We start from the raw sequence: 21,713 nt of genomic DNA on the forward strand, positions 1-21,713 counted from the left end.
TGTGTGAAGGTGTTGTGGTTTAACCCCAGCTGGTAACCAAGCACCATGCAGCCGCTTGATCACTCCCCCCCACACCCGGAGGAGGGGGGAGGAGAATCAGAAAGAAATTTAAAACTCGAGGGTTGAGATAAGAACAATTTAATAATTTAAACAGAATAAAAATGGTAAGAAGAACAATAATAATAGCAACAGTTATAATGAAAAGGTGGGGAAAAGGATAAAATACAAAGGAAAAGGGAGAAAGGAAAACAAGTGATGCACAGTACAACTGCTCACCACCTGCTGACTGATGACCAGCCAGTCCCTGAGCAACAATCCCCAGGCCCCAGCTAACCATCCAAGTTTATATACCAAGCATGATGTCCCATGGTATGGAATACCTCTTTGGCTGGTTCAGGTCAGCTGACCTGGCTGTGTCCCTTCCCAGTCTCTTGTGCCCCTCCAAGCCCTCTGGCTGGCAGGGCCCAAGAAACTGAAAAATCCTTGATTTAGTATAAACGTTACCTAGCAACAACTAAAAACATCAGTGCAGTTATCAACATTGTTCTCACATCAGAGCCAAAACACAGCACTGTACCAGCTACTAAGAAGAAAGTTAACTCCATCCCAGCTGAAACCAGGACAGAAGGACACAGGAAAAGAGAAAGAGAAAAACAAATTTTAAAAAATCAGCAATGAATTGTGGTGGATTAACCTTGGCCACCTGCCAGACACCCACCCATCTGCTCTCTCCCCCTTCTCAACAGAACAAACTAAAACACGTTTCCCCCACCCTGTTTTCCCAGGTTCAACTTCACTGCTTCATTCCCAATTCTTCTACCTCCTCTCCCCACTCTGAGTGGTGCAAGGGGTATGGGGAATGGTTGTGGGAGGAGGGTCACAATCAGTACATAACAGTTCCCTCTGCTTCTCCTTCTTCCTCACACTTTTACCTTGATCTAATGTGGATCCTCTCCACAGGCTGCAGTCCTTCAGGAAAAGCGTGCTCCAGCATGGGGTCCTCCACAGGCTGCTGTGTGGATGTCTGCTCTGGCATGGTCCTTTTCCATGGGCTGCATGAAAATACCTGCTCTGCTGTGGTCTTCATGAATTGCAGGGCAATCTCTGCTCTTGTTCTTGGAGTACCTCCTCCCCCTTCTTTTTCTTTGGCCTTGGTGTTGGCACTGTTCACAAGAACAACAAAAAATTCCCCCCACCAAAAATGATAATTTAAGGAAGGGTTTTATATTGTTACTGAGCTATGTTAGACTGGATTATAGATGACTGAATTGTAAAATCACTCAAAGATAAAACAGGCCCCAAACACCTGCATATCATTTCTGATCAACCTGGCTCAAGAATTCCTTATGCAAATTTTTCCCAATTCATCCCCAGTGCTAGCTTCAATATGGTATTTCGGTGCCACTGCATTACAGGATCAGTGTTCACACAGAACATTCAGTTCCTTTAAAAAAGGGCAGAGAGGAGGGGATGGTTATTTACTAATTTCATCCCAATAGTAAAATCCACCAGGCAACCATCCCCTTTACTCCTCTCAACACATATAGCTGACAGGGTAACATTATTCAAACCCTTTAGTCTTTCCACAGTAGTAATACATAGTCTGGAGCATTACTAACATTGCAAGAGTACTCAGCACAACATATACATACTATTCTTTATATTCCCTCTGATGCTAGAAGAAGGTCTTTTAGTTATCTATAATACATACAGGGAAAGTCTTCCAACTCCCAAGGGTGCACATAATCATTTCATGGACAACTTTTAAGTGCCCAACTTTGTTTAAAATCCCCAAAGCATACTTCATTGTGCACCACTCTCACACATTGCTTGGCATATCCTTGCTAATACTTACTATAAGATTAATGTGAATGTAAATATTAGTTGTCAAAAATATGAAAACACGTTCTTAGTTCTTAAATTTCTGCTTTTGGATGGAAGTCAGCTGACAATTTTACTTACAGAAATCCCTGAATAAAAACTTCTGATACTGACAGTTTTCTTTTTTTATTGGCCTGCCTGCAATTTTTTTATGCCTTCATTTTTAGTTATCAATTTCTGATGCTCAGTTACTGAGAACTTTTGAACTCCAGTAAAACAAATGGATGACTATAATGGATTAATGTCTCCACAAATCAAATTTAGATATAAACATCTACACTAGAATCTTGGCCTATGTTTCTTTACCATGGGTCATTACAAGAAAAATCCTCACTGCACATACTAGAGGGTAGAGACATGAAAAGTCCTTCCCTCAAGTACATGGGAGAATGTGAACTAACATTCCTTTTAAAGGACTGCATGTACATGTGATCTGATGACTGGTAAAATGCTGATAGCAACGTCATCTTAGTTGTACTTCTCAAGGCCTGCTAAGCCCTTGTCTTCACCTTGTAAAATAAAATGGAGAGTATGAACCTTTTATTAGGCCATAATTTTGTAGTTTTTAAAAAAAGTAACTGAGATGATAACTCGTGCCTTTATATGACATTGCAAAGAGAAAACAAACATGAATACAGAGAGAAAGGAAAAACCTGAGAAACCTAAGATTTTGAGCTGGTGCTCACAATTCACTGGCACAACACTGCAACACCACAGCTATTGCTTTGATCTACCTCCCTAGTTATTCCTCTTCCCGTTATAGAACCACTGAAATGTCATTGCTATTCAGATGCGATTAAAATATAACCTAATAGCTGTAAATAGAAAAGTTGGTTCAAGTATTAAAAATAACTAAAGTGTTTGGAAACTCACAGCAACAGTCCTTTCCAAGGGGAATAGACCTTCAGGAATGAACTGCTCCAGCCTTTTTCCTTCACAGGGTCACAGGTCCTGCCAGAAAACCTGCTCCTGCATCGGCTCCTCTCCATGGGCTGCAGCTGCCTTCAAGGCACATCCACCTGCTCCAGCATGGAGTCTTTCACTGGATGCAAGGGAATCTCTGCTGTGGCACCTCTCCTCCTCCTTCACTTGACCTTGGTGTCTACAGGGTGGTTTCTTGCACATTTCCTCACTCCTCTCTCACAGCTGCTGTGCAGCATTATTTACCCATTTTTACATATGTTATCACAGAGGCACCACCAGCTCTGCTGATTGGCTCAGCTTTGGCCAATGGCAGGTCTGTCTTGGAGCCATCTGGAATTGGCTGTGTTCGACATGGGGGCAGCTTCTGCTGTCTTCTCACAGAAGCCACCCCTGCAGTCCCCCTCACTAACAAAACTTTGTCATGTAAATCCAATACAATTCTTCCCCAAGATCACTAGGTTTCTTGCCCTTCTCTGAGCAATACTCATGTGAGGATGTGCTAGCTGGTCACACCTGTTTAGCCTAAAGAAGAGAAGCCCCTGGGGGGGATCTTATAGAATCATAGAATGGTTTTTGGTACACTGCTGACTCATTGAACCTGCTGTCAACCAGCACCCCCAGATTCCTTTCTGCAGGGCTGCTCTCCAGCATTCTCTGAGCCCTGGAGGAGGCAAATTCTTCCACTTTTGCATTTACTACAATGTGTCTTCCCACCAGTTGCTGACTAAGAATTGTTGGGCTTCTGTACAAATCCTTTAATCTGTAGTGTGATTTCATATGTGAAATCTGGATTCTTTCCACTTTTCTGTTGCTGTGGTCAGTTCATCTGAAGCTAGGAGGAGCACATGCTATAAAGCATGGTGCATGTTAGTAAGTGGCAGAGACAATAAGTAGTATAGAATAGACAATGTGTAGCCTATTATGCTTAAAAGGGAATTATTATGCTCAAGGGTACAGTTATGGTGAAACATCTCTTTGAGGAAAACTAGGGTGGAGGGAAAGCACTGTATAACCTGACCGAACCTGTAGTGGAAGCTACCTGGTTTTCATTTTGCTGGTTCAGCACAATGTTAGAACATAAGGCTTTAATCAATTTTGACACTTCAGTGCATTTATATTAGATTGCAGATGCTCAATTTCTTCATAAGCGGATCTTCTCACCATTAAGTAAATGATGGGAAAATATTTTATGCTAAAGTTTAAGAAAAAAAATAATCAGTTCATGCACGGGTAGCAATTGCTGGCCTTCTAAAAACATTACTGGTATATATGTAGCCAGAATATCAGATACAGAACACTAAACACTTTAAAACATTTATGCTGCTGTTTCCACAGTTTCCCTGTCTTCTTTTGCTTTTAAGTTATTATAGAAATATTTTTTAGTATTTGGAAAATCAAATGGTTTGGTGGGGGTAATACAGTGAAAACTGTATTGTGAATTGTATAGTGTCAAAATTGTGTTTTAAATGCAATGGAAATAAAGACCTTATGAATAGGATGAAAATTAAGTGCATAAGTAGTCCCAAGAGCCTTCTTGAACTGGTTGTTCATAACATTTAAGGAAGTACAGTATTGGTTATTGAAACACTGCTAGATAAAGCAGTGCTAATTTGGAACAGATTTTGAGAAGGGCATATCAAATAAGTAGCCACATTTTGGGAAGTGCTTGTCCATTTCTCTTAAAATCTATACTTTAAGGGTTTCATAGAAACAGAATGGTTTGTGCTGGAAGGGACCTTTAAAGATCATCAAGTCCAGCTCCCCTGCCATGGACAGAGACATCATTCACTAGATCAGGTTGCTTCAAGTCTGGTCCAACCTGACCTAGAACACTTCCAGGGATGGGGCATCCACAATTTCTCTGGGCAACTTGTCACAGTGTCTCACCACCCTCAGCTAAAAGATTTCTTCCTTATGTCAAATTTAAATCTACCCTCTTTCAGTTTAAAACCGTTGCTCCTTGTCCTGTCCCTACAGGCCCTGGTAAAAAGTGTCTCTCTATGTCTTTCTTAGAAGCCCCCTTTAAATACTGAAAGGCCACAATAAGGTCTCCCCAGAACCTTCTCTTCTCCAGGCTGAACAATGCCAACTCTCTCAGCCTTTCTTCATAAGAGAGGTGTTCCATCCCTCTGATCAATTTCGTAGCATTCCTCTGGACCCACTTTAACAGGTCCATGTCTTTCTTGTGCTGGGGACACCAGAACTGGATGCAGTACTCTAGGTAGGGTCTCAAGAGAGTAGAGGGGGAAGACCTGCTGGCCACACATCTTTTTATGCAGACTAGGATATGGTTGGCTTTCAGGGCTGCAAGCGCACAATGTCGGCACATATCTAATTTTTCATCCACCAATATCTCCAAGTCCTTCTCTGCAGGGCTTCTCTCAATCCATTTGTCCCCCAGTCTGTGTTAATACTGGTGATTGCCCTGACCCAGATGCAGGACCTTGCACTTGGCCTTGTTGAACTTCATGAGGTTCACATGTGCCAACTCCTCAAGCCTGTCAAGGTCCCTCTGGATGGCATCCCTTCCCTCAAGCATATCAATTACACCACTCAGCTTGGTGTCATCTGCAAACTTGCTGAGGGTGCACTCAATCCCACTATGTCATTAATAAAGATATTGAACAACACTGGTCCTAATATAGACCCCTGAGGGACACTGCTTGTTACTGATCTCCATCTGAACATTGACTGTAAGTCTTTGAATGCAGACGTTCAGTTAATTCTTTATCCATCAAATAGTCCATATGTCCAATTCTTACCTCCAGTTTAGAGGTAAGAATATTGTGGGGGACTATGTCAAAGGCCTTACAGAAGTTAAAGTAGAGAACATCCATAGCTCTTCCCTTGTCCACTGATACAGTCACTCCATTGTAGAAGGCCACTAGATTAGTCAGGCACAATTTACACTTGGTGAAGCCACGTTGGCTTTCTCTAGTCACCTCCATGTCATCCATATGTCTTTGCATAGCTTCCAGGAGCATTTGTTCCATGATCTTACCAGGCACAGGGGTGAGGCTGACAGGTTAGTAGTTCCCAGGGTCCTCCTTTTTACCCTTTTTAAAATTCTGAAGAGAGTCTTTATTATAAATTGATTTTGATGCTGCATCCAAACAACTCACTTATTTCTCATTTCTGTATAAAGGCTGCATGCAGATGCCAGTTCTGACTGGATGGGACCACAGAGTTGGAAAAAATCTAGCATGCCATAAGCATATGAGTTCTAAGTAGTGCAAGAATTAGGACAGTTCAAAATTTCTAACCATAGCTGGTTCTGATGTCATTACCTTAGCTGCAAAGTTCTGGTGACATTGCTGAGTCACTGGCTTACTAAAGTGTGGATAAAATTCTTCTGTCCTCTTTTCAACTCTGCCATTTAAACACATTTGGGGTTGCAGTGTTGTCATGGTTTAACCCTGGCTGGTAATTAAGTACCACACAGCTGCTCAGTCACTCCCCCCTCACTCAGAAGGATGGGGAGGAGAATTGGAAAGGAATGTAAAACTTGAGGGTTGAGATCAGAACAATTTAATAATTGAAATAGAATAAAAATGAAAGAACAGTAATAACAATGATGACAATAACAGTTATAATGAAAAGGGGAAGGGAAAGAATAACATCCAGAGGGAAAGGAAGAAAGAAACACATGGTGCACAACGCAACTGCTCACCACCCACTGACCAATGCTCAGCCAGTCCCCAAGCAATGACCTGCCCGCCCTGGCCAACCCCCCAGGTATATATACCAGGCATGATGTCCCATGGTATGGAATAGCTCTTTGGCTAGTTCGGGTCAGCTGACCTGACTGTGTCCTCTCCCAATTCCTTGTGCCTCTCCAGCCTTTTTGCTAGCAAGGCCTGAGGAACTGAAAAGTCTCACATCAAAGCCAAAACACAGCACCACACTAGCTCCTAAGAAGATAATTAACTCCATCCCAGCTGAAACCAGGACAAGTGTCCTCGAGAGGAATCTTACCGTGTTTCACATAGAGTAAATATCCTAGAGTAGCAAGGATAGTTGTAATCTTGGGGGCAGGGAATAAAAAAAGATGACTCGAAGAAACCCTGAAACATGGAATAAAATGTAGGTGTTCTTATTACAGGAATGATTATGTGTTTCCTCTGGGTTTATAAAATGAAGATATTATCTTAAGAATTTGAGGGTGAGGGCAGGGAAAAGAGGCTAATAACCAATTATATTTTTGCTTTGGGAATATGCATGTGTATCTATTCTATATAAGTAGTGTTAGAAACTAATAAAGTTGAGCAAGATGCATAACTCATATTGAGTAATTTCCTGACTCCGGCAAACCCTTCTCCCAACAAAGAACTAGGCAGCCAGATTGTTCATTGCCTGGAATTTGTGTCTCATTTTCATATTCAGTTCCTAATTCCATCTATTTCAGTAATATTTCATGGAAATGAGAAATGTTTGGACCACAGTCACTGTGGGAGGTTGGAGATAAAAGGAACTTCTTTTTCTCCATTTATGGGAGACAGAAGATTGAAGTAGATGGAATGAGGGGGATATAAGCAAAGGGAAAAGCTTGCTGTTGTGTTGATACTTGCAGCAACCTTTACTTTTGCTGAAAAGGAGTTATAGTTTAAAAAAATGGTAATAGACTGATGTGCTTGACATCAGACTCTGAAAAAATGGATTTCTGCTTCAGATATGGGTATTAACGTGCTTTTTCCCCACTACATCATTTGGTTTTATAAACACATATAAATAGCTTGTGTGTTGAAATATATATACAGACATTGCATGGGTAAAAATTCTAGGCAGACTCTGCCAGGATAGCCAGGAAAAAAAAAAATTGTGATGATACCAGAAGTAGTATTGTAGGTAGGCATTGGATATAGTATCAGAGGGAATTTGGAAGGGGTTGTATATGAAACACAGACAGTTACTATAATATTATTATATATATTTTGGAAAAGGTATCAGTTAGAACATATACCCAAGCCTGTCTTATCTGGCTGAAGATATGGGACTTTTTAGTATTTCTTGGTGAAGGCTTGACGTGCGGAAAGCAGACTCCACAATCTGTAAGATTGTAAAGTAGGTATGTTTATTCAGCGCTGGGCAGCACGGGGGGTAATCCCGCCAAAAACCGTGCGCGCCTGACATGAAAACTTGCTCTATTTTATAAGGCAACTCATTACATATTCATAATATGTTGCAATACGCCTATACATATGCATTACCTATCCCCGCTTCATATTAAAATTAGTTCTGTGAGTCATTTCCATATTTTTCTCTCGACTGAGTCTGCGCAGTGTCTCCTGGTGGTGGTCGTCAGGGGTCCTGAGGATGAAGGCAGGCGAGTCTTCCTCGTGACCGCTAGTTGCCCCCACATCTGGCGCAGGCTCAGTAACGTCCTGGTCTTTGTCCAAACCGCAGAACCGGCTTTGGCTTGTTCTTGCAAGGTTGTAATTGTTCTTTGGACTTATATGGTCATAAAGCTCTCTACTCCCGTATACCTTATCACAGCACCCAAGCAAACCACGTAAGATTTGGCAAACAGCTAAGCAGACTATCATAATCATTAAACTTTACCCTATCTCTTAACCCCCCTCTCTCTCAGTTCCCCCCTTTTCAAAGAAATTAGTAAATTCTTTTACTCAGACTCAAAGTATTGATTAGATTCTAATTTTTGTCGCAGTTGATTTCTCTTCCATTCGCTATAGGAATTTCCAGTTCCCTTAAGACACCAAAATCCACAACGGATAGCTATACTAATAATTAAAAATAGAAAGACAATTACAATGATCATTACAAACAATTGTTTTAACCATGTTAGATTGGGCAACCAGAATGTCAATTTCTCCCATAATTCAGAAAAGCCCCAAGAAGTGTTATCTTGTGTCACTTTATGTGGAATATTTACTTGTTTCCTAATTTCTTGAAGGTCCTCGGTGATTCGCCCGCTGTGATCTGCATACATGCAACAATCTACATTGATCACAGTGCATACCCCCCCTTGGGAGGCTAATAGCAAATCTAAAGCCATACGATTCTGTGACACTATTTTCGATAAGTCAGTAACTTCCTCCTGGAGTGCCAGGAGGGCATCAACTGTCCTATTTTCCACTGTTTCTATTACAGCCGAGACGTTTATTATTGCCTTTTCCAACTCACTAACCCCTAAAAACGGAATGAACCATCGCGCAAAATTGTGGAAACTCGTTGGTCTGTCTATGAGGGGGTTATTTACAATATTCCGTTTTTTTCTTATGGGGGGTCGTGTTAACCCGTCAATGATAGTAATATTGGGGACCAAACCTCCCAGAGTGCATGCTCCCCGCCAGCCTATGGGCAAGACTTTATGAGCCATTGTGCCACACAGCCAATACCACCCTGTCCCTTGTGGGGTCGGGAGACCGGTATAGTTCAATTTCAAAAATCCCAAATCTCTACCTGTCATATTTAATGTATGACTTCTGTTACAATTTGGGTGCTCTCCCATAAACAGCCCTTTTCCCGAACTTACCAGGCAGTTATCCCCCAATGTGCTGGTCTCTTCAACAGTTATTTTTAATTCTCGTCCCCACTTAACCTGAGGGTCTGTGCTCCAGACTGTATTTCCCCAAAAGGAGCAGTCTTGGCGGTTCATCAGGGAAACTGGCAGTGGGATGCCTATTAACGGTATCTCATAACCAGAGTGTCTTGTCATTTGGGTATAGATCCAACAATCTGTTTTATTTAAAATTTTGGTGATGTTTTGAATCGCCTGTACATACCAGTTCTCTCGCCAGGCCGCTGTGTCTATCTGCGACGAGCGAGGGGAAGCACGCGGCCGACTCATATTGAGTGATAAAGCAAGCTTTGATTTATTACGGCACGATTATGTCTTATATACAGTTCCAGTTAATTATGCCTACTAGTCATCTGCTGATTGGCTAAGCTCTAAAGGGTTACATTTTCATACGTCCTCCTACTTGCGGTTTCTGCGGATAGCTAGCTACATTTTTTTTTTTTTCCTCTCTTGTCTACGCGAATTCCTCAAAGTTATTTACAACATTAGGCACAAGGTCAGTGCTTTTCTCAGCTTCCTTATCAGCATGCCTCAGCATAGCTGCAAGGCCTGCTTCAGCTAACTTGCGCTAACTTTGTTTCACAAAGATCTTTAAGGGAGTCATGGCCATGATCACACAGCCATTCTGCAACATTTCCCCCTTTTTCTCTTTGCGCAAGCAAAACTTGTGCAGCTACACGCTCGAGTAATTTCTGAATACAAGAGAGAGCACAGCTTAAACATACGAGTGCAATGATAACAATTATTACTATAAGCAACACACTTTCAAACAGCCCTTTCAAACTACCAGAAGACCGCCCTAATAATAGAGCACCATAGCTTTGCCCATTTATTATCAGAGGTCCTCGGACACGAGTTGCGATGTTTTGGGGTCGGTTGTCAATTAATGTTGTATCTACTGCTGTTGCCAGGTCCAGGCCGAGGCTCCTTTGGGTGGCGGGTTGTAACACGGTGTCTGCCAATAAGAGTTGGTCATGTCTCCTGGAGGGGGTGTCGTGAAGGTGACAGGTGTCGCGATTGGGGTTGACGCGCTGCGGCTCCTCGCTCTCGGTTTCCCGTTTCCCATCTGCCGACAGACATTGGTGCTGTGGGTCCCTCGCTGACACTTTTGGCACCACACTTGACGTTGTCGACATTGGTCACGGGTATGTCCTGGCTTCCCGCATCAATAGCAGGGGAAGTCTTGGCGCGTGGTGGTTGCTGGCTTTGGGGGCGCGGTAGCCCCAGGGGGGCGCAGAGGCGCAAGCGCTGCAAAAGCCTGACTTTGGGCTTGCACTAAATCTCTCCCTACTGCTTGGATTGCTTCCACTAGCAAGGCTTGCTGACCTACTGGCACCCAACTCATTCGCTCTAGCATTGTTTCTACAGAAGAATCTAAGGGCAGGGTTACTAAAATGCCTTTGGTGTAACTGTTACTATTCTCCAGAATACACTGGCACAATAACGGCCCTTTCATAAAGTTAGGTATATCTGGTGGGCTCACTGTGGAGGCCCGACTCATTCACCGTACTACGTAACTGACTTAATATTTTCCAATCAAAGCCTCCCAGGTTCCCTGTCTTTGGTTAGCGGCATTCATCTGATACGTTACAGGGAAAGCTTGTGGGGGGTTGACTTGCTCAGCAATATCAAATATTCCCTGAGCAGCTGCTTCTTGTGCTATTTTTTGCCAATTAATGCACGTAGAACGCACCAGTTTGTTTACTGTATTTTTTGTTCCCTTTTTTTTTTTGAATTTTGTATTGACTGCCCACTGCTATTTTCTTCCTCAGCAGCACTTTCGTCCAATGTGTCCCCGCCCTCTGGCCCCCCCGAGGCTACTGCGCCGGAGGGGGGGGCGGAGGAAACGAAGGGTCTATAGGTGGTACAGAGAGCACTGTTTGTGATAAAGGGGGTATTGGGATGTGATTTTCACATGGCATAATTTTTTCTGCATTAGGATCTGCGCTTGCAAGTCGGCTTGTTACTGCTACAGCAAGGCGCTTTTCTGCTTGATATCTTTTTATACAATTAGTTACTTCATGCCATGATTTCATCAATTTTTTTGCTGCCTTACCATCATCTATTACTAAATCCCATAAACAATCCCCATAATTACGCCATTCTTCTACTTCAAACATATGCTCAGGATCTGCAAAATATCCTTTTGCTTTACCTAATGCAATTAACCCGGCCAGATCTTTTAAAGGGCCTACTCCCCGCTTTTCTAAAAAGCATTGTAAAAGTGCTAGCGCTACCTCTTTTTCCATTGTGCACTCGTTAAAGTCCTCTTTGTTGCAGCCTTTTCCCTTGGGTAGCAGCTCATGGACGGAGAACCCCTTCTTGAATTATCCTGGACTCAAGCACGGATCGGGTACGATGCCAGCATCAGCCGATCTTCTGCTCTCTGGTCGCTGCTACCAGTGCTTCTCCGTCCTCGCTGTCCGGTGAAGAACAAGGTTAGGGGTCCCTTGTTCGGGCGCCACTTGCGACGAGCGAGGGGAAGCACGCAGCCGACTCAATATGAGTGATAAAGCAAGCTTCGATTTATTACGGCGCGATTATGTCTTATATACAGTTCCAGTTAATTATGCCTACTAGTCATCTGCTGATTGGCTAAGCTCTAAAGGGTTACATTTTCATACGTCCTCCTACTTGCGGTTTCTGCGGATAGCTAGCTACATATTTTCTTTTCCTCTCTTGTCTACGCGAATTCCTCAAAGTTATTTACAACATTAGGCACAAGGTCAGTGTTTTTCTCAGCTTCCTTCTCAGCATGCCTCAGCATAGCTGCAAGGCCTGCTTCAGCTAACTTACGCTAACTTTGTTTCACAAAGATCTTTAAGGGAGTCAAGGCCATGATCACACAGCCATTCTGCAACATCTATCACCTGTGAAATTATCAGAATCATGTTAAATTTAACCCACATCCTATCTTTTTAGCTTGAGCTTTAAAGGCCCTTGAATTTCTGATGTCCAAAGCTTTTGTGGCGACTTCTTCACACGGGTATGATGAATCCAGGCATTCTGTTCTTTAATTTTGATTGCTGTGAAGGAGGTGAGGAGTACTTGGTATGGTCCTTCCCACTGTGGTTTCAAGGTTTTCTCTGCAAGAGACTTTACATATACATAATCTCCAGGTTGGGTATCATGTACAGGCCCATCCAGACCCCTTCCTCGGGTCCCAATTACATGTTTTCCAATTTTATTGAGCTGCTTGCTCAATGCCACCATATAGGAAGTCATAATTTCATCCCCAATTTGCATTGATGTCCCCTTTTGTATTCCATAGGGGCGTCCATACAGAATTTCAAAAGGGCTCGGTCCTTCCCTCGCCCTCGGTCTTGTCCGTATACGCAAAAGGGCTAAAGGGAGAGACTGAGGACATGGCAAGTTTGCTTCTTGTCCCAACTTTACAATTTGCTGTTTAAGTGGTTCATTTTCTCCACTTGGCCACTCGACTGAGGGCGATATGGGGTGTGAAGTTGCCAATCTATACCTAAATGGTGGCTGGTTTGTTGCACTATTTTTGAAACAAAGTGTGGTCCTCTGTCAGAGGATATGGTTGCTGGAACCCCAAAACGCGGTATTATTTCTTGTATTAGTATTTTAGTTACCTCCCGAGCCTTGGCAGTTCTGGTTGGGAACGCTTCCGGCCAACCTGAAAAGGTATCAGTTAATACCAGCAAATATCGGTACCCCCCTTTTCTTGGAAGTTCCGTGAAATCAACCTGCCATTGTTGTCCAGGCCCATTACCCTTTCCAATCTGGCCCATTTCTAGTTTGGGAGTATTCTTTGGATTAGTCTGGAGGCAAAGGTCACACTGTTGAGTCACCTGTCTCACTGTGGTATATAAGTTTCTAGCCACAATATCTTTTATCAGATGCTTATACAGAGCCTCCATTCCCCAATGTCTCTTCCTATGTTCTTCCCGTATTAAATGCCACAGTAAATATGAGGGGACAATTAATCTTCCCTGTGGGGTATAAGCCCATCCCTCTTCATTATATGACCCTTCTAAGTCTGAAATAAGTTTCTGATCTTCCCTAGTGTATTTTGGTTTATCTTGTAGGGAAATATGCCTATCGGGGATTAAAGCCCCTGCTACTTTTATTTTCGTTTTGGCCACCTGTTTTGCCTCTCTGTCCGCCAGTTCATTCCTTTTTCCAAATCTGAGCTCACTTTCTGGTGTGCCTTAATATGCATAATTGCCACTTTCTCAGGGAGTTGGACAGCTTCTAGTAGCTTCAGAATTTCTTCTGCATGTTTGATATTTTTCCCTTGGGAGTTCAATAAACCTCCTTCTTTCCAAATTGCTCCATGTGCGTGTACAACTCCAAAGGCATATTTTGAGTCTGTGTAAATGTTTACAGTTTTGCTCTGAGCCAACTCCAGGGCTCGAGTTAGGGCAATTATTTCTGCCTTTTGTGCGGAGGTGTTCATGGGCAAAGGTCCTGACTCTATTACCTCTTGACTGGTGGTGATGGCGTATCCTGTGTGACAATTGCCATTCAGGACATAGCTGCTCCCGTCTGTGAACCAGTTTTCTCCGTTTTCTATGGGGCTATCCTTTAAGTCTGGGCGACTTGCGTATGTCGCTTCAATAGTTTCTAAGCAGTCATGATGCACTGGTTCTCTTGTGTTTCCGCTGAGAAAAGAAGCTGGGTTGACAATGTTAGTAACCACGATTTCCACATCATCCTGTTCCACTATTACAGCTTGATATCGCAGGAACCTTTGTGGAGATAGCCAGTGTCCACCCTTTGCTTCCAATACTGCCGACACTGCATGGGACACAAAAACAGTCATTTTCTGGCCCAGTGTGAATTTTCGGGCTTCCTGTATATTTAGTATCACAGCTGCAACTGCCCTTAGGCATCCAGGCCAGCCCTTTGCAGTCGCGTCTAACTGTTTAGAGAGGTAGCCAACTGCCCGACGGTACAGACCTAGCTCCTGTGCCAATATTCCTAGGGCAATGCCCTGTTTCTCGTGAGAAAAGAGGAGAAACGGCTTACCCACATCCGGGAGTCCTAAGGCCGGGGCTGACATCAGGGCCTTCTTTAGTTGTTCAAAAGCTTGTTCAGCCTCTTTATTCCATTCGAGGTGTTCCTGCTCAGTCGCTGTCAGCGCATATAATGGTTTAACAAGCAGTCCATAATTGTAGATCCACAATCGACACCACCCTGTCATTCCCAGAAAGGTTCACAATTCCTTTACCGTCTGGGGTTTTTTAGTTTGACATATCACCTCTTTGCGGGCCTGCCCCAAAGTTCTCTGTCCCGCACTGATCTCATAGCCCAAATAATTCACTTTACGCTGCATTACCTGGGCCTTCTTCTTGGACACCCTATATCCTTGAAGCCCTAAGAAATTCAACAGACTCACCGTCCACGCCATACAATCTTCCTCTGTGTTGGTAGCGATCAGGATATCATCTACGTACTGTAACAATTTTCCTTTCTCGGACGGGGCTTCCCATGATTCCAGGTCTCTCGCAAGCTGATTGCTGAAAATGGTAGGACTATTCTTAAATCCTTGCGGCAACACCGTCCAAGTGAGCTGGGTCCTTCGACCACTTTTAGGATTTTCCCACTCGAATGCAAACAACTTTTGACTGGCTTCGTGGAGAGGGAGGCAAAAGAAAGCATCCTTTAAATCTAGAACAGTAAACCAGATTAATTCAGGTGCCAATGCAGTCAGTAGGGTATACAGGTTTGCCACGGCTGGGTAGAGATCCTCAGTAATCCTGTTCACTGCGCGCAAGTCTTGAACCACCCTATATGACCCATCGGACTTCCGAATAGGTAATATAGGAGTGTTGAATTCAGACTCACATTCCTTTAATAGTCCTAGCTGCAAAAATTTTTCTATCACCGGTTGGATTCCTTCCCTGTCCTCTTTCTTTAGAGGATATTGTTTAATTCTCACCGGTCATTGACCTTCCTTTATCTTAACTTCAACAGGTGGAGCATTTTTCCCTCTTCCAGGCACATCAGTAGCCCAGACTCCTGGATACACTTGGTTCAGAATTTCCTCATCAATTTTCCCTTCTGAGGGGAGACTGGTTAGGACTAGACTTAATGCCTGTGTATATTGCCGATCCTTTACCTCCAGAGTAATTTCCCCTTTTTCAAACGTGATCTTTGCTCCTAATTGTTCCAACAAATCTCTCCCCAAAAGTGCCTTTGGGGAGTTGGGCATATATAAGAACTTGTGGATACCCCATTGCTTTCCCAATTTATACTTTAAAGGTTCGCAAAAATACGCCTTTTCACTTTGGCCAGTTGCTCCCTGTACTACAACGTAATCATCTCCTAAAGGCATTAAGGCTTGATTCAAAACCGAATATGTCGCTCCTGTATCTATCAAAAACTCCACTTGCTGCTGCTTTTCCCCTAGCTTAATTATAACCAGTGGATCCGCTAGGGTAGATTCCCCAGGTTCCCGTCAGTCTTCTATTACATTGGCTATCTTCACGTTCGATGAGGTTTTCCGACCCCCTTCCCTGTTTCTAGGACATTCCCTTTTCCAATGACCAAAGCCCCTGCATATAGCGCACTGATCCCTTTCCAATCGAGACGAATCTCGCCTACCGCCTCTCCGTTCCCCTTTTTCTTGAATGGCAGCTATCAATTTCCTTTGTCCCCGCCTATATTATTCTTCTCTATTACTAAACACCCTCCACGCTTCATCCAACAATATTTCCAAGTTTCTACCTTCTGTAGAACGCAGCTTTTGAAGTTTTCGCCTTATGTCCCCTGTAGATTGACCCAGGAATAAAGAAACTAATTGCTGGATCCCTACCTCAGACCCAGAGTCCAGCGGCGTGTTACGGCGCATCACATCCCTCAGCCGATCCAGGAACTCAGATGGGGACTCAGAAGGAGTTTGCTTAACTGCATATAAGGCTGACCAGTTTATAGTTTTGGGAATTGCTCTCTCCATTCCCTTCAAAATCCATTCCTGATATTCCTGTAATCTTTGCATATGTGCCGATCTATTAGCATCCCACTTTGGGTCTTGGAGGGGGAAATGTTCCTTAACATCCCCTCCTGTAATTTTATAATAGTCTTCGGCCAGATTTCCTGCTGTTTTCAAAACTAGCTGTTTTTCAGTTTCAGTCAAATATTCCAATAATAATTGTATATCATTCCAATCGGGATTGTGTTGTTTCACGATAAATTGGAACTGCCTGGTTACACTTATCAGGTCTCTTCTATAATCCTTTGCAATCTTTCTCCACTCTCCCAAATCAGCAGTGGAGAAAGGCACTTTAATTAGCATTGTTCCACCATCTGGCCCCACCGCCTCTCGGAGGGGTGCTTGTAAAATAGTCAGGGCAGACTTCTGCTGAGTGCGGGAAGATACAGGGCTATCAGGAGGATTTGAGGCTCCTTCTGAGTCCGCATCCTGGTCCCGTGCCCGGGGGGGAGGTTTAAACAAGTCATTTAAGTCCTGTTCTGGGGCTTGGTGAACCTTGTCTGCCTTTGTACACCTCTGCCCAATGCTGCAGGAAGAACAGCATCTTTTCAATTTACTTCTACCCTCTTTATTTTCCCGCTCCAATGCAAGTACCATAGGGTCCTGTGGGGGTATTATCCCACAGTCCCTTTGCCACTCCGGATGGTTTTGCAGAGTGAAAAACATATCTGCATATGACACTTCATCCCATTTCCCTTCTCTTCTCAAGAACAGCATAAGCTGTAACAAAGTATTATAATCCAATGTTCCATTAAACGGCCACTTAACTTCGCCCTCTAACTTACACAATGGCCACCACTGATTACAATATTTAATGAGGGTCTTTTTGCTTTCTGTGCTTCCCTTCCCAACAATATCCTTCCAATGGGCGAGTATACAACCCAGAGGACTCTTTTTTTAGTATCCCTCCTTGGGTGTTACCCATTTTCAATATACTCTTAAGGAATTTAAACTGACTTTTAAATTCTCTTTTTACGCCTGTCAGCCACACTCTCACTTATTCTCACTCAATTCCACTCTCACAGACATCCATGCACTCAGAGAAAATCACACACACATCACTTCACACAAACACTATGGTTCGACAAATTCAAATCAGTAGTCTATTCCAAATGCCTTATTGCCATAACCAAAATCAATACCAAGAAAAATTTAACACAGCATCGCTCCAGTTAACAGCCTTTTAGCAGCTGCAAATATCTTGTGAATTACAAGAGGCCCGCTTACCCCTCTCCTGCTTCTCCTGGCTCCCAACAACGGGATACAGCGGTTACCTCAAACTCAGTCGATCTATCCCCGAGATTGCTACCAGCCGCTCTATCGGCCGGCAAGTTTCCCAATTGCAGTCCCAAACCCAATAGGTACCCAACCAACAGGCACTATGCTGCACGCCAGACGTCTCTGCGCGATTTATCAGCAGTCCCGAATGTGCGTTACGCTCAAGTCCCTTCGTTAAACATACCGTTAAATCCACAGCTTCAAGAGGCTGTTGTCCACTCCCGCGGTGATCGGCCGGCAGCGGAGACTCCTCCAAGTAAAATGCTCGGGGCACGCGCCTAGGAGCGTCCGCTCCGCAGTCGGTCCCGCAGCCGAGTGGAGATCCTCCTGGCTGGCTCGCCAAAACTGACGTGCGGAAAGCAGACTCCACAATCTGTAAGATTGTAAAGTAGGTATGTTTATTCAGCGCTGGGCAGCACGGGGGGTAATCCCGCCAAAAACCGTGCGCGCCTGATGTGAAAACTTGCTCTATTTTATAAGGCAACTCATTACATATTCATAATATGTTGCAATACGCCTATACATATGCATTACCTATCCCCGCTTCATATTAAAATTAGTTCTGTGAGTCATTTCCATATTTTTCTCTCGACTGAGTCTGCGCAGTGTCTCCTGGTGGTGGTCATCAGGGGTCCTGAGGATGAAGGCAGGCGAGTCTTCCTCGTGACCGCTAGTTGCCCCCACATCTGGCGCAGGCTCAGTAACGTCCTGGTCTTTGTCCAAACCGCAGAACCGGCTTTGGCTTGTTCTTGCAAGGTTGTAATTGTTCTTTGGACTTATATGGTCATAAAGCTCTCTACTCCCATATACCTTATCACAGCACCCAAGCAAACCACGTAAGATTTGGCAAACAGCTAAGCAGACTATCATAATCGTTAAACTTTACCCTATCTCTTAACCCCCCTCTCTCTCAGGCTGAAGTGTGAGGCTGTACTTGAGGTTAGGATTCATTCTTTCTTTCCTGTCCTCAGAGGTACAGGATCTCCCTATCCCAGCAATAACCTGTCCTTACTCTCTCACAGCCTGCATGCCTTCATGTGTGTGGCTGTCCTCTACAAGTGGCTTGGAAGAGGGGAAAGCAAACAGGAGCATGACCAGAGCCACTGGGTTGCACTGAGAGCACCCCATCAGCCCTTAAGTGGGGACAGCGAGTATGGCAGAGTTGCTGCAGGGCTGGGCATGGGGTTAGTGCTGTGGGTACCAGTGCTGGGACCCACTCAGTTCTGGTTCCACACTGCTTTTGTGCCAGTAGGTCTTCTATTACTGTAGGTGCAGTGAGATTTGAGAGAGCAGAGCAGGCCTTTGTTGTGCAGCGGGCCAGAAGACATCCCTATTTCTGAAAGCTAGCAGCACCACAGCAAAGCAAAATTCAACATATAGCTCCAGTAAAAATGTTAAAAAGGCAGCTGATAACATTTTTTTCTGCCATCTCCATCTTGCTGCAAGCTGTGAAAAGCATCAACACTCCAACATGCTGAACATGCAATACTAAAATGGCAGGGGAGAAGGAAGAATTTGGTTCCAGCATAAATAGTGTATTTATGTTTTTAATTAAGACTTACTTTTAAAAGCCTTTTTGTTTGTTCAAAGTAAATCAGTTCACATGCTGTGTTAAACATTTCCTTACCTCACAGGGCATTATGATATAGGAGCTACTCCCCCTAGAATGGCAGCATAAATGAAAACATGAGAAAAGCCATTAGGTAGAGCTGGGAGACTCTCTTACAGCAGATGTTAAAGTTATCACACTACCTTGGTGCTGGTACTAGCTGTGTTTTCCTCATCTAAGCTTGCTATGGATCACTTCATTGGTCTGCAGTAAAAGAACAAAAGTTTGGATCAGATACTGTTGTGTGTCAGTCTTCTGTTAAATGACAGAGAGAAGAGGCAGGCTGAAGAGCATATGGAATTACAGAATTAAATGTCCATTTAGTCACTTGTTCACAATGAGAGCTTTGGCACCAGAAAAGAGGCACAGGCTGCGTTAGTTTTCAAGGATTACACGTGGCTTCTGAATCTTTTTTCTGCCTTCTTTTGGAAAAATTTCTTCTATGAATGCAAAGGTCACTGGTCACAGGCGAGGCCTGCCAAGGGAGCAGAACATCTCATCATGTAACTGTGAGCTCTCTTTTTGTGAATCTGAGATGGGAAAAAGGACATTTGTTTTTTCTAAACAAGTTTCTAGCATGTACTTTGCTAAGGGATGAATTTTGACCTGAAATGATGCTGTTCGGTCACTATGCCTTTCAAACAAACAAAGAAAGGAAGAGTAGTAGTGATGTCCTCTGCTCTATTTGGATTCTTCTAAGCAGCATGTTGTGTGATTCTTAAGCTTCTGTATGCTTATCCTGGTATGGTAGGTTGACCTTAGCAAGCTGCCAGATACCCAGCCAGCTGCTCTCTCACCCCCCCTCCTCAACAAGACAGAGGGAGAAAATAAGATAACAAAGCTTGTGGGTCATTATCACAGCACTCTCCAAACTAACAAGCTACAACAAGGCCTTTTACCATCACATACCAGCATACTCTTCATACCAGTCCCTCTGCTGCCTTCTCCTAGTCTCTCTTCATCCAGGGTGTGCACACACACTCTATGCTTCTTCCTCAGCTGCTCTCTCTTCATTGGCTCTCAAACACTTAACAGAACCAGCCACACCTGCACCTTATCTATACCAGCCAACCCACTGCCCCTGAAGCTAACCCACAGTTGTATATTATCAGTTCTAATTAACCCAGCTTCATTCTTCTATAGGTCGTGATAAGGACAGGGAGATCACTTACCAAGTACCATCATGAACAAAACAGATTCAACTTGGGCAAAATTAATTTATTGCCAATTAAAAAAGAGTTGGATGGTGAGAAACAAAGACAAAAGCTGAAACACCTTTCCCCCATCCCCCTTCTTCCCAAGCTCAACTTCACTCATTCCCAGCTCCTCTACATCTTCCCCCCCCAGTAAGAGCAGGGAAGGGGGGGATGGGGAATGGGGGGTTACAGTCAGTTCATAGCAGTTCATTTCTGCCACTCCTCCCTCCTCGCACTTTTCCCCTGCTCCATCATGGGTCCTTCCAATGGGGTGCAATCCATCAAAATAAACCTGCTCCAGCATGGATCCCACACAGGCTGCAATTCCCGTCAGGAGAACCTGCTCCTGTGTGGGTTTCTCTCCACAGGCTGTAGTTTCTTTGAGGAATATCTAACTGTTCCTGTATTGGGTCCTCTCCACAGGCTGCAGGGAAATACCTGCTCCACTGTGGTTTCTTCCAAAAATTCTACAGGATGCAGGGGAACGTCTGCTCTGGCACCTGGAGCACCTCCTCCCCCTCCTTCTCCTCTGAATTTGGTGTTCATAGGATTGTTTCTCATGCTTTTCTCCCGTCACTCTTCACTGTCTGTGCAGCGTTTTGACTTCCTTAAATGCATTTTCACAGAAATGCCACCAGCTTCACTGATTGGCTCAGCTTTGTTCTGAGGTGCATCCATTGCTGAGCCAGCTGGAACCAGCTGTGTCTGGCATAGGGCAACCCCTGAACTCTTCACACAGAGGCCACCCCTGCAGCCTCTCCTGCTACTGAAACCTTGACATGTAAACCTATTATATTAGAAAAGAGATTACCATGTTGGTTGTGGAGAAGCACATTTCATTTGGAAGTGGAATCATATGTTTACAGTGTGTGGGACTTGGAGGAGAGGGATCTGATTAGGTTGCTCTTAAACGAGGCCTACCTAAAACTTTTTAAAAGTAACATTCAATTGTATTATTTAGAAGAACTTGAATGTTAAAATTGAAACATGCAATTGGAGGGGAGGTGAAAGGATGGAAAAGAAATGCATGCCCAGAAATCAAATTAGGTTCATTAGGTTCAATCCTGTACCTATTGCTAATTAAAGGCTTGCACCAGCTATAAGAACACACTGCCTGACTTGCTGGCTCACTTTTGCAGTTACAGGTTCAAATAATGCAAGTTTTCCCCCAACCTGCAGTTGAGCAAAGTGCAGAATACAAAAATATTTTTTTTACAAAAAGCTTGATCATAAAACAGTTCTTACTAAATGGAGGCAGTGGATGCACAAGCTTTAACCACAGCACTCTATCAGAGTTGTTTAGCAAAGGAAGGAGAGGACTTGCAA

The 21,713-nt window shown here is 43.7% G+C and overlaps 2 protein-coding genes across 2 annotated transcripts; both read right to left on the reverse strand.

Moving 5' to 3' along the window:
- Nucleotides 1–11,846: 11,846 nt before the first annotated feature.
- Nucleotides 11,847–15,647, reverse strand: LOC130141994 (uncharacterized). Its single transcript, XM_056323397.1, is given in 3 exon segments — nucleotides 11,847–12,756; nucleotides 12,759–13,469; nucleotides 13,472–15,647. Coding segments are annotated over 3 exon segments (3,390 nt in total). The 3' UTR covers nucleotides 11,847–12,253.
- LOC130141984 (uncharacterized) lies at nucleotides 15,339–18,073 on the reverse strand. Its single transcript, XM_056323378.1, has 2 exons — nucleotides 17,767–18,073; nucleotides 15,339–17,024 (listed from the first exon to the last, which is right to left on the reverse strand). Exon 2 carries the CDS (start codon nucleotides 17,019–17,021, stop codon nucleotides 15,978–15,980), a length of 1,044 nt encoding a protein of 347 aa, XP_056179353.1. The 5' UTR covers nucleotides 17,022–17,024; nucleotides 17,767–18,073; the 3' UTR covers nucleotides 15,339–15,977.
- Nucleotides 18,074–21,713: the final 3,640 nt, after the last annotated feature.

The sequence above is a fragment of the Falco biarmicus genome, chromosome W (genome assembly GCF_023638135.1).
Source record: "Falco biarmicus isolate bFalBia1 chromosome W, bFalBia1.pri, whole genome shotgun sequence".
Taxonomy (NCBI): domain Eukaryota; kingdom Metazoa; phylum Chordata; class Aves; order Falconiformes; family Falconidae; genus Falco; species Falco biarmicus.

Coding starts and splice junctions, on each gene's coding strand:
- LOC130141984 (XM_056323378.1), bottom strand. CDS start 17,021: ATGCTGTTCTTGAGAAGAGAAGGGAAATGGGATGAAGTGTCATATGCA.